We start from the raw sequence: 16,590 nt of genomic DNA, 5'->3' as shown, positions 1-16,590 counted from the left end.
CACAGAGGACAACAGCAAGTTAAAATTCCATTTAAAACAAATCAGGCATTGTGAATTTGCATGCGTCCGTGTGTAAGCTTACCTCCCCAGAGGCAAATACTGCAGCATCATTCTGTGCTTGTACAGGTCTCTGTGGAGCTCCTGGAAGTGCTTGTACTTTCTTTTCACCGTCCATGTGAACTCACCGTGTGTTAGACGAACCGTGTACAGAGTGCATATGTTTACCTGCATGCAGGATATTTACACAGATATTAAAACATTACCACCAGATTTATGGCGCTCATATAATATGGTTTCGGCTCCTACTGCTGATACTGTGGGTCAGTAACGGTGGTCATGTAATACATGTCATGATATCATCATTTACAAACCTTGGAACGGGTGGTGTATCTCTCTGTATTTTCCACTCTGCAGGTGATGGGTGTGCCAGAAAGAAGAGGCGAGATTCCTCCCTCCTTTAGTTCTGTCAAGTGATGTACCACGAAAAAGTCACGCTCCTCTGATGGACACAACGACAGAAGGTCATCAAACAAAATTTTACAAAGAACTTTCATTACAAATCATACAATCTTCATAACAGTTTGAAAAGCTGTACTGAAAGCGTATTTTTTGTTTACTATTACTTTGATGTTCAGACATGTTACAATAAAGCATTCAATCTCTCATATTAAGCTCCATCACTCTTTTCTCATAATGCAATCTGCTCTCTCTTCCTCAATTCTTCAATGTGTTTTGAGAAAAAGCCATTGTGACAGACCTTAGTAAACAAAATGTTGTCACCTGAGGTAAAAGATCAGATAGGTCAACTGTTTCTCATCTACTCGATAACCTAATTCTTCTAGATGTATGTGAATGCGAGAAAAAATGAGAAAAAATGACTCCTGCTTTTAGCATGATTGACATTCGGATGTGATAAAGAATACAAAGAATCTTTTGTTTTTAAATGAATTTATTTATATGAAGTGGCTGTAGTTTAGTGGATAATGTCAGCGCTACAAAAGTGTACAAGTGTTATTTCCTGTAATCATTGTTTTATTTTGTCACAATATCAGATTTTCACTACACGGTTATTGTGGCCAAAAGAATTCTAGATGACTATATTATCACTATATCTATAGGCCCCTTTTTTGTTAGTAAACATTGTGATGCATTTTTGTGGGCGGAGCATAGGTGGAGGCAGAAAGATTCCCCTGGCCGCTTTACTAACGCTAGCGAGCATGTTTTGATAACTTGTTTTTTTTTTGACAATAACTGGAGAAAATCCGATTTAACTTGAATGTGTACGGTCAGTAACTGCCTGGGACTGTGACTGTTGTTGAAACGGTGAACTTTAACGGAAGGAACCAGATTGGCCAACCTGTATACACTCACTCAATAGATGGACGAACTGTCAGGATTACCTTCCACACCAGTTAAGTGGTCTGACATCCACACATACCAGATAAAGAAACCAAGCCTGTACAGTAAAGAGAAACTGCGAGCGTATACATCTTTAGATGCTTATGTACTCACAGTGGCAAACGGTACCAAATGCAAACACACTTGACACATGAAATGTACCTACTCACTGTTTTCTCTCCCCAATTCTACTAATGTACTTATGAAAACTGCAGAAACAGCAACGGCAAACCGTTTCCTTTATGTTTAGTCTCAGGTCGTTGGCTAACTGCTAACAAAGTTAGCTTATATATGCGCTAATACGGAAAATAACTTCAATTGTTCCCCCGTTGTTGTGATTAGGTGGGCAAACATGATACGTTTTTAGACACATACCCAAACCATAATCCATACCGACAAAAGACAGGAGTTTATTTAACTTTATGTGATATAAAGTGTACAGTACGGTAAAAACCCCAGCATTTTTGATGATCATTTCTACTGATCCGCACATTTTATTGTGTTTAACTACAGCCGTCGTCAGTGTTTTTGTTTGGCAATGGCAGCAGGTATGTGTTAAAATATCAAATTGGAGACTGTATTCTGTCTATTGTGGCACTAAACAACACAACAAGATGATATTTTAAACCCCTTATGTGGCTGAATCTGTGCTGGTTTATATTGGCCGCCTCCAGTTTTTCCTTTGTTTTGCCTCCAGCTAGCACCGTGACGTAATCGTGACTTTGGCCTTAAAGCGGTCTATAGAATAATATTTATAATGCCATCAGTCAAATTTATATTTAATCTTTTTTTGTGTGTTTGTGTTCTCTTTTTTTGGACAATGAATCACTCATGTGTAGACAGGCATAGCGAGTTTGCAACCATTGTGGCTCTTTGGCAATATTTTAAATGGGTGCTGAATTATCATATTATGTGTAGTATTAACACAATATTTTTAATATCACAGTTATTGTCAATACTGGTATATTGTGACGCTCTTAGTCTGGTTCTTCTAAGTTCTAATTCATTAGTGTTGTTGTTCATTACCTATTCAAGACAAGCACCCCCTTTGATCAAATGAGAACAACAAATTCAATTTGGTTTTCAAATATGGTCTGTAGGACGGAATGTACTGCACACACTGACACTGACAGTAAAGTTTAAATTTGTTCAGCACTTGGCAAAATGAAACCAAGCTAAAGGAATGTGTGAGTCGCGTAAGGACATCCCTGTTGATAAAACAGCATTATGCTGGTATATTATTTGTGCAGGGATATTATCTACTTCAGTGTCTTAGTTGCAGGGACAAACTGTTAGTTGTTTAAGCAGTGGCTCTAAAACTGTAACAACATATATATACACATTTTATTTATTATGTTAAAGTTTCATTCCTGATTTATTTACAAGTTTAATATTATTTTGTGCTACTAATTGCACAGTCCACATATATTTCTATTTACTTGTATATTGTCCGCGAAAAGGAAGTTAAAACTCTGTTCAGAGGTGATACTTGGTGTGACAGCAGGCAAGTGGGTGATTTCTATGTGCTATTCTATGTGCTATGTGTATAGCCTTAGACCTTTGGCTTCTTAACAGCACTCAACCACACTTAGCTTACATTCCTATGCACTGCAGTCTTGAGACCATGACTCTACATCAGAAAATGTGCTGTGTTTTTAGTAAATACATTCCTGCAACACTAACTGCAAACTGATTCTGGTTGGAATCCGGCCTTTCCGCTCCCCGCTCACGTGGGTGTTCGCTCCACCGCTCAAAGTCACACCAGACCGCTCCGCTCAATTCCGCTACCCTACAATTTCATCCCGCTCCGGTGAAATCTGCATGCCTAACACCTGCCGTTTTCAACCGAAGCCTTACTCCTCGTTTACACCGCACGCATCTGCGGCACGTTGCGGCAACCGGAACTGATCGCGGTCATTCTAGTCTATGCTTGTGTTTACACCAGACGCACCGCGGCACGTTTCAAAAGCGTCCCAGAAGATAGGCTAAAGATCTTCGCTAAAGATAGGCACCTAGTCTATTTTTGGTGAACCGGAGGGCGACAGAGCGATCGCTCCGGCCTTTGAATAAAAACCTGCTCTGCGCTCCGACTATATTTTGCACGCCCCGCTCGCTCCCTGCTCCGCTCACATGCTCTGCTATCCAACAACCACCATTATCCCATCCAATAAATACAACAGCCCATAAACAATATAAATAATGCAGATTGTAAAGTGTAACAAAGTGCAGTTAAAGAAACAGTGTGCGATTTATATACACAGCAGCATTTAATTCTGCATTGTTTAACTTAAGATCAAATAACTTCATTGTATATACGTAGTTGTGCTAGAGGCAGTGTTTCACCAAAACCTAGGGTATGGCAAAATTTCCTCTGGCCATACAACAACGACATTCCAAAGTAACTGAACCATAAATTATACCACATCATATCTAACGTTAACAAAACGTGTACAAGAATTCACGAAACTGAATGAATGCACAAACATGCACAAAGACTTACAGATAACAAACACTACCCTCATATCGTTTAAAATGTGCTTTTTAAAGCTCTAATTTCTGCAGCAAAAGGTCGACTCCAACAATATCTACTAAACCATCTGCCATTTATATTGTGCATGACAATCGCTTCAAACCCACAGCCAGATGTTGTCATAACAACTACCAAAGACAACGTTAATCGGATGCGAACAAGCAAACAAGATTAAATATAAAACATGTCTTACCTTGTCGCAGTTAGGGATGGGTATCGTTAAGATTTTATCGATATCTATACCGATATTGATACTGCTTATCGATACTGGTACTTATCAATACTGTTATTGATAATAATAATTTGATGCAAAAAACACATGATGTGAAAAGATGTTAAACATTTTAAGTTTCTTTATTACAGCTGAGCTTTAGAACTGCAGTTTACAAATGCTTCTGAGCAAACAGAAAACGCCACATAACAAAACGTGTGTGTGTTCCTTAGCATACCACTTACTGCACTTAGCATGTGCATAGGAGCACATCATAATGTAATTCAACATATTTACTTTACATCAATATGGTTATTTGGCTGGTAGACCGTAATTCTTTTTTCCTTTCTGGTTTTAGGTCTACATAAATTTAAGTACCATTTTCTAAGCACGTAATATTTTTTTATTATATGTACTATTTTTTATAATTTTACTAGCACATTTACTTCAATTTACTAAAGTAAGTAAATATACTCCGTGGCCGAATACGCCCTTTTCACATGACGTCACGCATCTTCCGTTCTGCCGCGAAGCAGTGTATCATTACTTCCGCTACCACTCCAGTTCATAAGGTGGCGGTAATGCACCTATAAGCTGATTTGCCAACTGCCAGTAAAACTTAAGAAGAAGAAGTTACTTCCGCTAGCGCCTCAGAATGGAGTTTACCAATTGGCTTGCACATCTGCCACAAATACGTCTAGATGATGTACAACGTCTTGCAGACAAATTTTCGCTAACGACAAGATCAAAGCTAGAGAAAGGATACAAATTCTTCGTTGAACAGTACCTGTTTGATTATGAAGGTAAGTGTTTCGTTTTCTTTTTGTGTTAGCGAAGGTGCTAGGACAAGTACTTGAATACGTGTTCTGCCGTTTTTTTTCTCACTGTTGTTAAATTCCAGCGCGACGGCAAAACGGAAGTTCTTCTTCTTCTTCTTCTTCTTCTTCTTCTTGTTGTTTGTTGCAAGACGGATGTTATGATACACTGCTTTGCAAAAAGGCAGAAGTTAAGTGACGTCATTGTGAAAAGGGCGTATTATTAAAAACAATGTTATAACTTGTTCTCAAATAAAGGACTTTTATTTTGACGGTTTGCGCAACGGGGTGCTTGACTGAAGCTTCATTGTTGTGAAACGCAGACGCTGAAAGCTCCACAAGCGCAACCATGCCACTCTTTCACTCATAAACATGCAGATTACAAATACATTGCGGAAATCATATGATCCTAGATATCACACATACGTCGAGCAAACTTCGGCCATTCGGACATCATTCAGGGATGGAAAATGACAGGCAGCAGCCTCTAATTCGCCATTTAACACCCGAATACACAGAGATAAAACAACGCATGTATCGATAACAGTATCGTTTGTCATGAAGCTTATCGATACTCTGGTATCAACCCAATTATGTACCGGTCCAAAAAAGTACCGGTTCTCGGTACCCATCCATAGTCGCAGTGATCTTGCAATATTTATACATCTGGCTTGGGCAGATGAGATTGTTATGTGACTGTTAAAATAAAAAATAATAATTTCCAATTTATTGGCATATGTCGATAATAAAGACCTCCCTACTACTCCTTACCTTACCATGCACTTTATTATCAAACACCTGTTATTTATTTTTTAAATAGTTTTTTCATTTCGTTGAAAATAAATGCCTTTATGATATGTGATGTGAAAATGTAGACAAGCGAAAGGTGGATTCGAACCTGCAACGCGTACTAGTACACGCCTTACTCACTACACCATTGAAACTGTTGGTGTAGGAGTGTCATTTTTAAACTCTGAAAAATACAAGCTTCCGACACCCATGCTAAAAATGTACAGCATTTTAAAATATTTTGATTATCTTTAATGAGCATCAATATGCACACTTTGTTTCCACTGTTTTGGCAACTGCCATACTCTGCCATACGTAAACGCCGCCCCTGGCTAGAGGCCTATTATGTATCTATAGTGTCAACACACAGAGATCCAAGTTAAACGCTACTGTAAATACTGAACATACTTAACAAAACATGACTAGTCATTAGGGCTGTCACGATTATTAAATAATCGTCTCATCGCGATTGTTTGACCTCATCGCGATGATTTCGGATCATCGCAATTATCGCACATCTCTATAGAAGACACTAGGGGGAGCTGTAGTGCATCTGCATATTGCATATTTTAGTGTATATATTGTTACTAAAGCATTGTAATACTTGTAAAATGTACCACCACAACACAATCACTAAAAAAAAAACATATACAAATTACCTGCAGTACAATTTAATATGATTTAAGCAAATCTCAGTGTGAAAACCAGTCTACCAAAATTTCATTAACACAGAAGTAAAATTTTATTGTAGTCTTGCAAGTGAGAAAAAAACTGACTAGAAGCTTTTCTATGACTGATAGTATTTTAACGGTGGCTTCATTTCACCCCTGATGAATTTACTTCATTTACAAGTATTTGGTGGTTGTATTATTGACAGGTAAAAGCCTAAACCTTAAATATATGATGACCCAATTTTTTCCGATGTATTTCCAAGAAAAAAACATAGTCTTGTATTCAGAACAATATGGTCATTTCAATCGCTGAATCAAAAATGAATGAGAATTAAATGTCAAAGCTCAAAAACAGACAATTAATCGTCATAATCGCCAAAGCCCTAAAACAGACAATTAATCGCCATAATCGCAATGATTTATCAGACAATTAATCGTCAATCAAATTTCATAATCGTGACAGCCCTACTAGTCATCTTTAAGTTGTTTAAAATATAGACAATCTTGTTTGTGATGATAATTCTTTGAATTCAGTTTAAGGCAGCCAGGATAAGAACTTTACAATACTATTGTGTGTAATTTCTCTTACCGCATTTGGTTTTGATAGATTTAACCTGATCCTCAGTAAGGTTGTTCAGCACAGAGTCCACACATTTCCGCCATCTTTGTACTGCATGTGTCTCAGGACTAGCCATAAGGCTACTGGACAGTGACACACCTGTTCAAACACATCCACAATATGTAATTTAGTATGGACAGAAAATGTAGCTATGCTTTTTGTACATAGTTCAAAATTTGTAAGTTAGCATGACATTAGAATCCAACAGTTTTCACCAGCTGTACATACAATGAAAGCATTCCAACAACGGATAGTAGGGCCTGCTGGGTCAACTGGAAAGGATCACAGTGGGAAATCTCCTTCTCATACAATCACAAATGAGGTACAAAAGTGTGCCATGCCCCTTGTGCTTTCGTTCAATAAAAATGTAAATGTGATAACTTGCTTGTTTACCTTTATTTTTTTTTAAAAGAAAACCAAAATTTTTGAAAGAGAACAGTGATGTTTACTGTTGCAGTATAGGAATGTCCCACCACCTCAAAGGGTCCCCTTCATTGTGGATTTTGGCAAGCAGAATGCAGCTATTCAATTCTGCTTCACTGAAGCACACACATATTCCAACAACGACCCCTGCTCTTCTTTATTCCAGGAAACACATTCGATGTATGACTTATCTTTTTTATCGTATAAAAAAGATTTATGCACACGGCTACCTGGCATTTAACTTAATTTAGGAACTTTCTTATAAGCATTTTGTTTAAATGTATTGTGACAAAATGGTTACGGATCTGGGCTGATAACATTAAGTATGCAAATGAAAAACAGTAGATAGTTTAGAGGCATCTACTAAATTACATTATTTTCTATATTTTTCCCTATATTTTAGATTCATCCCATTGGACACCAGTAATTCAGATTCTAATTCCAGTTGTAATGGAGTCTAACATTATTCCCCTTTTCATAGTTGCTGTGTTTATTGTTAGTTCTTTTAACAACTTACATCATACAAACATTTTTATATATTTTATTAAAATTGCAATCTCTCATCTCATTGGTCAGAAATAAGAGAAATATCTTTGGTTCTTGAGTGTCTCATAGTTAGTTGGCTCATAGTTTCAGTTCTGAAAAAATATCTTAAAGGAGTAGTTCACGTTCAAAATAAATTTTCATGATAATTTACTCACCCACATGTCCTCCAAGATGTTTATGTATTTGTGTCTTTAGTCGAAAAGAAATTAAGGTTTTTGATGAAAACATTCCATGATTTTTCTCCATATAGTGGACTTCAATGGACTCCAAACGGTTGAAGGTCAAAATTACAGTTTCAGTGCAGCTTCACAGGGCTTTAAACGATACCAGACGATGAATAAGGGTCTTATCTAGCAAAACGATTGGTCATTTTCTAAAAAATGTAATGTAAATTACATTAACAAATGTAATTATGTATTACGTGAAGTCATGACAGTGCTAGGCGAGCATGTGTGTTATAAAGCATATACATTTTAATTTTTTTTAGAAAAAAAAGGGTGAAAATGGTTTTGCTAGATAAGACCCTTATTCATCGTCTGGTATCGTTTAAAGCCCTGTGAAGCTGCACTGAAACTGTAATTTTGACCTTCAACCGTTTGGAGTCCATTGAAGTCCACTATATGGAGAATAATCCTGTAATGTTTTCGTCAAAAACCTTAATTTCTTTTTGACTAAAGAAACAAATACATAAACATCTTGGAGGACATGTGGGTTAGTAAATTATCATGAAAATGTATTTTGAAAGTGAACTACTCCTTTTATCTTATTTCACATTATTACAGTTTTCTATAGGTATATATGAAGTGAACCCTCTAAATCCGTCAGTCGACTTTTCGTTTAAATAAGATTTTTTTTATCAGGCTCCTACATTTACTTTCAGCAATACCAGATATTTCAGAGCGGGCAGACATGGTATTTAGCAGGTTTTTAAGCAATATTATTTGAGTAACGTATACTATGTGTGGAGAGCATTCACTCAACATCGTAATTTCATTTTTGATGGAGGCGGCTTTTAGAGGGTTTCAATTCATATGCATAAAACGTGGTGGACATTTTTATGAAAAACCTTTCATGTTTGACTGAAGAAAAAAGATACACTGACATAAGGGTGGGTAAAATAAGAGAATTTTCTTTTTTTTCCAGGAAACTAATCCCTAAAGATGTATTACAAAAAGAGCAATAAAAACATTTACTACTGTTAAAATTTCACATGTACTTTTAATTTCACATGTGCAGAATTTGTCTGCAATATCATTATGACGCAATCTGTATTCATTAAACTGAGAGTAAAAATAACTAGGACAAAAAGATAAACCGCTTGTGGCTGTTGGAGTCAATCCAGTGAGATTGGACTAACCCACAATATACTTTTGAAGCAACTTCCCTCCTCCACAAGTTTATAACACTTGTAACAAAGGAGCAAACATTATTTATTTATTTATGATGTATCATTCTAAGCTTGCATCAAGTTGCACCACAGACTATTCTCTATTAAATTCACATGTCCTTTCTGTTCTCCTTGATTTGACTTGATATGTATAAGGCTATGTAGTAATTAATAGTGTAAAGTAGGGCTGCAACTAACGATTATTTTGATAATCGATTAGTTTGACGTGTTTTTTTCTTTTCTTCGATTAATCGATTAATCGGATAAAAACGTAATTACATCTTTTGCTTATAATAAGTAAATCAGATATGGGAAAAGCAAACACAACTGAACTCATTAGCCTTCTCCCAAAATGTTGTGAATGTCTCCATAATTAACACACCTGGTCAGTTGATTTGTGTATGTCATATTAGAAGCAACTGACAATAGTCTCTCCCAAACGTGGGAGCGAGGGGAGGGTCGGCCAAGGAAATAATTTTTTTGTGCCATGAAAAGTGAGATATTTGTCATTCAAATGTAGTGAAGTACAGTAAAAAGTAATACTTAAGTACAAATACTTAAAAGTACTCAAGTAAATGTACTTCGTTACCCACCTCTGAACTAAATAAACCACCAAATCAGGGTATTTAGCCTATTATGTACTTTGCAAAGTGCAAACCCCACAAATTGGGTTTTTCTAATATAATCTTTAATTTTGTCATTTAAAACACCTCTCCCCTTTAAACTTTAAAACTGCGCAGCTTGAAGAGATGCATGCAGAACACGTCGGACTTTAAAACTGCGTACCTCGCGCTGCACGGAGAGACGCACGCACCGAGAGACACGTCTGACTTTAAAACTGCGCACCTCGCGCTGCACGGAGAGACGCACGCACCGAGAGACACGTCTGACTTTAAAACTGCGTACCTCGCGCTGCGCGGAGAGACACGTGTGACTTTCAAACTGCACACCTCGCGCTGCACGGAGAGACGCATGCACCGAGAGACACGTCTGACTTTAAAACTGCGCAACATGTGCCGCACGGAGAGACACGTGTGACTTTCAAACTGCGCACCTCGTGCAGCACGGAGAGACAAGTGTGACTTTAAAACTGCGCATCTTGTGCAGCACGGAGAGACAAGTGTGACTTTAAAACTGCGCATCTCGTGCAGCACGGAGAGACAAGTGTGACTTTAAAACTGCGCATCTCGCGCTGCACGAAGAGACGCATCCACGGAGAACCACGTCTGCATTTAAAACTGCGCAGCTCATGCTGCACGGAGAGACACATCTAAAACGGACATTTTAAAAGGGAAGAAGACGCGCTTGATTTATAACTCCGCAGCTCGCAAATGACGTCACAGACCAACTAATCGATTATTATCGATTTTATCGATTAGTTGTTGCAGCACTAGTGTAAAGTAGTGTAAAGATACCATAAGTAACATGATATTGTAGCTCTCCAAGGAGCCATTTCTTTAGCATTCTGTAACAACATTGGAAATATGACTGTGACATCACGGATACACATAAGGCACTTAGATAATGCAATAACTGTCTATTAGGTATTAGGATTTATGTTGACAACACAAAGTTATAAAAATGTAAAATTGCTATTACCTTTTATTATGTGACTTATCAGAAAAAAGGGAAATAAACAAAGATAAGGAAAAATCTAGGGATAATCATCTGGGAGGGACAGGATATTGCTTTAAATGGGTCATATGGCGAGAACACGTGTTTTTATGTGTCTTTGGTGTGCACTCAAAAAAATGAATCATGGCAGAGTTTGTAATTAAGTATTTGTATCCTTTTGATTTTATTTAAATAATCATTTTTTCAAAATGTATGTAGTCAGATTGCTTAGAATCAATATAAATCTGTTAATTTTGAAAACTATTTGATTATTCAAATAAATAATATGTATATGGTTTAAATATTACTAGCTGCACAACAAGCCAGATCCAATTAGTTAAATGTATGAGTTTTTTTGCATAAAATTTAAGGGAAATAAAGCCAATCCATACTCCAGATGGTAGGTGGCGTACTGCACATTTCAAGTCTATGATAGTTCAACGGCAAAAAAGTAACATTCTTTTCGCCATCTTGCATTGGAGTGGTTGGATCGTGACCTGATTGGAAGGCAAGTTAGATTTGATTAAATGTGTCTGTTTTTAGCATATGCTAAATGTGTTATTAGTGATGTCTATAATGTATTACACTGATTTCAATACATTGTCTATGAAATTTTTGTCTTAGGCCTACTAGTAGCTATCGTTTACTGTGGTGCTCATAAACTAAACCTTTTTCTCATTGACCAGTATTAATGGGTGGGTCAAGAAGTAACGTAACCCACTAAAATGTATTCTGAAGTAGTGATAGGTAACATTTGGGACCACAATATGGAGAAAAAACGTTGTACTATATAAGAGCATGGTTTGTTCATTTCAAAACTTGGGAATTTTGTAGAAAAATATTGACTAATCTGCTTAGTTAATATAAAATAGCTTTACAATCTCCTCAACTTTTAAGGTTTAAAGTGGTATCTGCATGGACTGTCAGTGGAGAGAAATTGATTATGGATTTGGAGTGACATGAGGGTGAGTAAATTATGACAATTAACAACACCCTTTAAAATGTAGCTAGTGTTGGGCGATATTCAATATAATCAGATCGTTCTATCACCAGCCTGTGGATCGCCGATACGCGATAGTATCGAGGGGCGGGGCAATTACGCATTTATCTATGACAAGCTGGATTTGTGGACAAAAACAGAAGCTTATGTGTCTAGAAAATGCTCATGTGTGACTGCAATTAGCATTCTATCAGAGTTTAAGGTCAGTGCAGTTGGCAACATTGTTACTTACCACCGCAACCTTTTAAACAAGAGAAAGTAAACTATTGCTATAACTCAATATCATTCATCCAAATGCGTCATTGATGCCCGCGTGCGCTGTTATTACTTGATTGGCAAACGTGAACAACTCGTGCGGTGGTTTTAAACCCTCACACGCATAGCAATTCCTGCAAGGAAAACCCCAAGTTTATCACATCACAAGGAAAACCCCGAGTTTTAGCACATCACAAGTTTATCGTGCACTGAAAACTGAAAGCCCGCACATATAAACTCTCTATGGCGCGAGGAAAAGCCCGAGCCGCGCGCATCACAAGTTTATCGTGCACTGAAAACTCAAAGCCCGCACAATATAAACTCTCTCTGGCGCAGGAAAAGCCTAAGCCGCGCGCATCACAAGCTCTCTCGTGCACTGAAAACTCAAAACCCGCACATTATAAACTCTCTCTGGCGCGAGGAAAAGCCCGAGCTGCGCGCATCACAAGCTCTCTCGTGCACTGAAAACTCAAAACCCGCACATTATAAACTCTCTCTGGCGCGAGGAAAAGCCTAAGCCGCGTGCATTGCAAACTCTCTTGCATGAAGAAATGCGCAATGCGCGTTTGTAATATTGATTTGCAACATATATTGGCAAACAGCCAACTATCGTCTAGGGAATCAGCATCGCCGATAGGTCTGAGGATCGTCGATACACGATAGTATCTCTATCGGAACAACCCTAAATGTAGCCTTGCTTAAGTTGTAAATTGCTGACTAATTTCATGTTTTTCCAGAAATCGTTAGGGTTATTCCGATTCTGATACCAGTATCGGAAAAAATGCCGATACCACAAAAAAGTCTGGCATCGGTATCGGCGAGTTCTTGAAACCATGTACCGATCCGATACCATTTTCTTAAATAAAGACCTAGCTATGCCCGCTAGCTTTGTTTAACGCTGCAAATCGGAAACCAATTCTTCTTCGCTGCTCAGAATGCAAACACAGGAAGTGCGTGTCGCCATAGGCAGCCACTGTTCGGAGCAAACATAAACATCTTTGCATAAAAGATGTGCAAACAATCAGCTTTACGACCGACATTTGGAGCTGCGATGTGGCACCGCTGTCTTTACTAAGTTTGACAGCACACCGGGTGGACACAGTGACCCCGTCATCTTTTACTCTTCAAAGTGCAGTGCTGCAAGCTAACGAGTTTCGTGGGTCACACATCGGCACATCCATAGCTGAATCAATTGAGGGGATGCTTGTGAAGTCGAATATCTCTAAGTCCCGTGTTCATGTTATTTTGCGCGACAACGCAAGCAACATGAAAAAAGCCATGGCCGAGATGGGTGTGACGAGTTTGGGCTGCTTCGCACACTCTCTACAACTGGTGGTTCACGAAGGCCTTTTATCACAGAGAAGTGTGAGTGATGCGCTGGCAAACTGTAGGAAGATAATCGGCCATTTCAAACACTCGCCATTGGCAACAACGCGCCTGGAGGATATTCAGAAGGATCTAAAAATGCCAACCAAACGGTTGCAACAAGATGTAGCGACGAGGTGGAATGGTACTTTTTATATGGTAGAGAGTATACTTGAGCAGAAGCGGCCGATTTCAGCATACAGAGCTGATCATGACCTGCCAGCCACACTGACAGCCAACCAGTGGGCTTTGCAGGAAAAAACTGTCACTGTTTTGGCACCATTTGAGGAACTGACCAAGCAGATTAGCTCCTCCACCTCGTCTGTAGCGGAAGTCATCCCCTCAGTTACAGTTCTAAAACGGCTACTTGCTCGGGAGAGCCAAGAGGACAGCAGTATAAAAACAATGAAAACTACCCTTTCTTGAGGCCGTCGAGAAAAGATTCGCAACAATCGAAGAAGAAACCTTGTATATGCAGTTGCATCTCTCTTGGATCCACTTTGCAAAGACAGGTATGTCTATTTTTTTCATGTCCATATTTATGATTGTCATTGCCATATTGAGTATATCAGTTATATATTATTTTAAATGGCACTGTATAAATGCCATTTTCAAAAACCTTTTGCATTAAATAATTACTTATGCATTAAGTCTGTGACCATACTAAAGGCTACTTTGGAGGAGGTTTATGGCGCAGGTTCTACAAGCATACATGTTCAACTTCAGACATATTTGATGGAGCAAACTTGGGCAGTCAACCAAGTTCGGTTTCCCACTCTGGCTGCTACTGCTGCAAAGTTTCTCTGCGCCCCTGCTACAAGTGTGGACAGTGAGAGACTGTTCAGCACAGCATCTAACATTGTGGATGCAAGGAGAAACAGACTAAGAGGAGAGAGAGCAGAAATGCTCATTTTCCTGAAGAAGAACTTGCCGTTGTTATTGAAATTATGAGCAAATTGTTACAGCAGTGTTTAACCAAGTTTAAGTTACTTGTTGATTGAGTCTTAAGTTGTTCAGTTGAGGTTTATTTGTGTACTCTAATACTCAAGTCTCTGGCTGCACTTAGTGTCTTTAGAGACACTAGAAGAATTGCAATACATTTAGTGAAGTGAAAGTGACCTATTAGTCAGATATGGTGACCCACATAGTGAACACACGCACAGGAAGTGGTGAACACACGTACACCCGGAGCAGTGGGCAGCTATCACCGCAGCGCACGGGGAGCAAGTAGGGGTAAGGTGCCTTGCTCAAGGGCACCTCAGTCTTTACCCGCCAGCCCTGGGAATCCAACCGGCAACCTTCTGGTCACGAGTCCGACTCTCTAACCATTAGGCCACGACTGCCCCGACTCTATAATTTTAGGTTGGTTTGCTGGCTGGTTTACAAAAGTAGCCTTGGCAAACTTGAAGGGCATTTATGGTGAGTTGAGTACATTTTATGAAACCTGTGCAAACCTGTTCTAAAAATGTTCCATCATTTTACAAATATACATTTAAATGAATGTACATATATAAAATGTCAGAGTTTGCAAAACAACATGCTTTAAAAATTTCTGAATAACACTGACTAGTATTGGGACAAAACTCATTCTTCTTTGTTTATCCTCCAGGACTATGAAAGTGAAGAGGCTAAATCTGGGATTGTACTGTACAGACAACAACAATAAGAATCTACGTCATTTTGGGCAGAAGGTGTTGATCCTGGAGACGAACCTACAGATGTTGGTATGGTACCTGAATGTGTGTAAGTTCTGCAAAACCTGCTGAGTGTTACCCTTGGATGTGGGATGCTTTTTGGACTCATTTATGCCCTTAATCTTAACAATCAGAAAGACCTCAAGTACATGTTTGAAGAATTTTAGAAAATCCTGATGGAACTGGATAAAACCAAGCTGTCTCCAAAAGTTGCGATGAAAATTGCGATGCTTTATATTTTATATACACTGATATTTCCTTCTTCAAAGTATTTTTTTCTTGTTATTACCTGTTTGCTAACCTTTAAGTTTTGTTATAAAATAGTTAAATGTCTTAAAATATTAATAAATTGATCAAATGTGAAATTATGTGGTCTGAATGTTCTTTTTTGTGTGTTGTAGTTAGATTTTGATGTAGAATATTGTGATTGGGAAGGAGTAAATAAATATAAATGTATAAATTCATTTTTAAATACTCTATAAAATTACTTAAATGTGATGCATTTTATTTAAATAGCATTTATGTAAGGATACCTTATCCTGTTTCTTATGAATTTGAATCAAATCAGATTTATTGATACAATTACATAAATCTCATTATTACACGTTTCATTTATATATGACATATAAATAAATATCACAAAGTTTATTACCCTGTTTAGGTAAAAAAATATGTAATCCAAATGGATGGAAATTTTATATGCAATCAAAACATAAATCTTAATTATTCAGCCTAAATATTTTTTTGAGTGTGTTATAAGTTGCCTGTGCATGTATTAGACATGTAAAATTGCAAAAATGAAAGTGTCGGAACAAAATATGTATTCTATCTAAAAGCGAATGCTCACCCAGACCTGCCTGAAAGCCTCGTGTAACCACACCCCCACAAATCTACTTCAGTTCGTGGTATGATTTGACTAAGACTGCCCAAATGTATACACAAGTAAGGTGGTGGTACCTGTCAGTACAATTGCTTTGGAACCTGATGTTCCAAATATGGTAAGAGGCGTTTCATTTCCATCACACGCTTGCAGTATTTGACCAATCACTACACACTGGTTAACTGGCCAATCATAGCACACCTCGCTTTTCAGAGCAATGAGCTTTGTTAAAAATCTGCGCGTTTCAGAGAGGCGGGGCAAAGAGGAGATACAAAATACAGAGTTTTTGAACCTTAAATCATGTATACACATTGCATTACATCTAAAACAAACGATAATATTAGTTTTAGGCCCGTGTCATATGACCCCTTTAACATTATGAGTGAGTAAGGG

At 38.0% G+C, this 16,590-nt stretch overlaps 1 protein-coding gene across 3 annotated transcripts in view; it reads right to left on the bottom strand.

Moving 5' to 3' along the window:
- The window catches only part of pld2 (phospholipase D2), a 31,376-nt gene that overhangs the window by 12,976 nt on the left and 1,810 nt on the right, over positions 1-16,590 (bottom strand). For all 3 annotated transcript variants that reach the window (XR_008964865.1, XM_057359451.1, XM_057359460.1), the window contains exons 2-4: positions 7,004-7,132; positions 372-499; positions 83-225 (exon numbers count right to left, since the gene is read on the bottom strand). Coding sequence is in view for 2 of the 3 variants with exons in the window: in XM_057359451.1 (XP_057215434.1) it covers positions 83-225; positions 372-499; positions 7,004-7,109 (377 nt within the window). In the remaining variant the exon portion in view is untranslated. The remainder of the gene's footprint in view (positions 1-82; positions 226-371; positions 500-7,003; positions 7,133-16,590) is intronic.

This window comes from Triplophysa rosa, linkage group LG2 (genome assembly GCF_024868665.1).
Source record: "Triplophysa rosa linkage group LG2, Trosa_1v2, whole genome shotgun sequence".
Classification (NCBI taxonomy): domain Eukaryota; kingdom Metazoa; phylum Chordata; class Actinopteri; order Cypriniformes; family Nemacheilidae; genus Triplophysa; species Triplophysa rosa.
The sequence above is the reverse complement of the archived record's forward strand: the minus strand, read 5'-3'. Positions and strand labels throughout refer to the sequence as shown.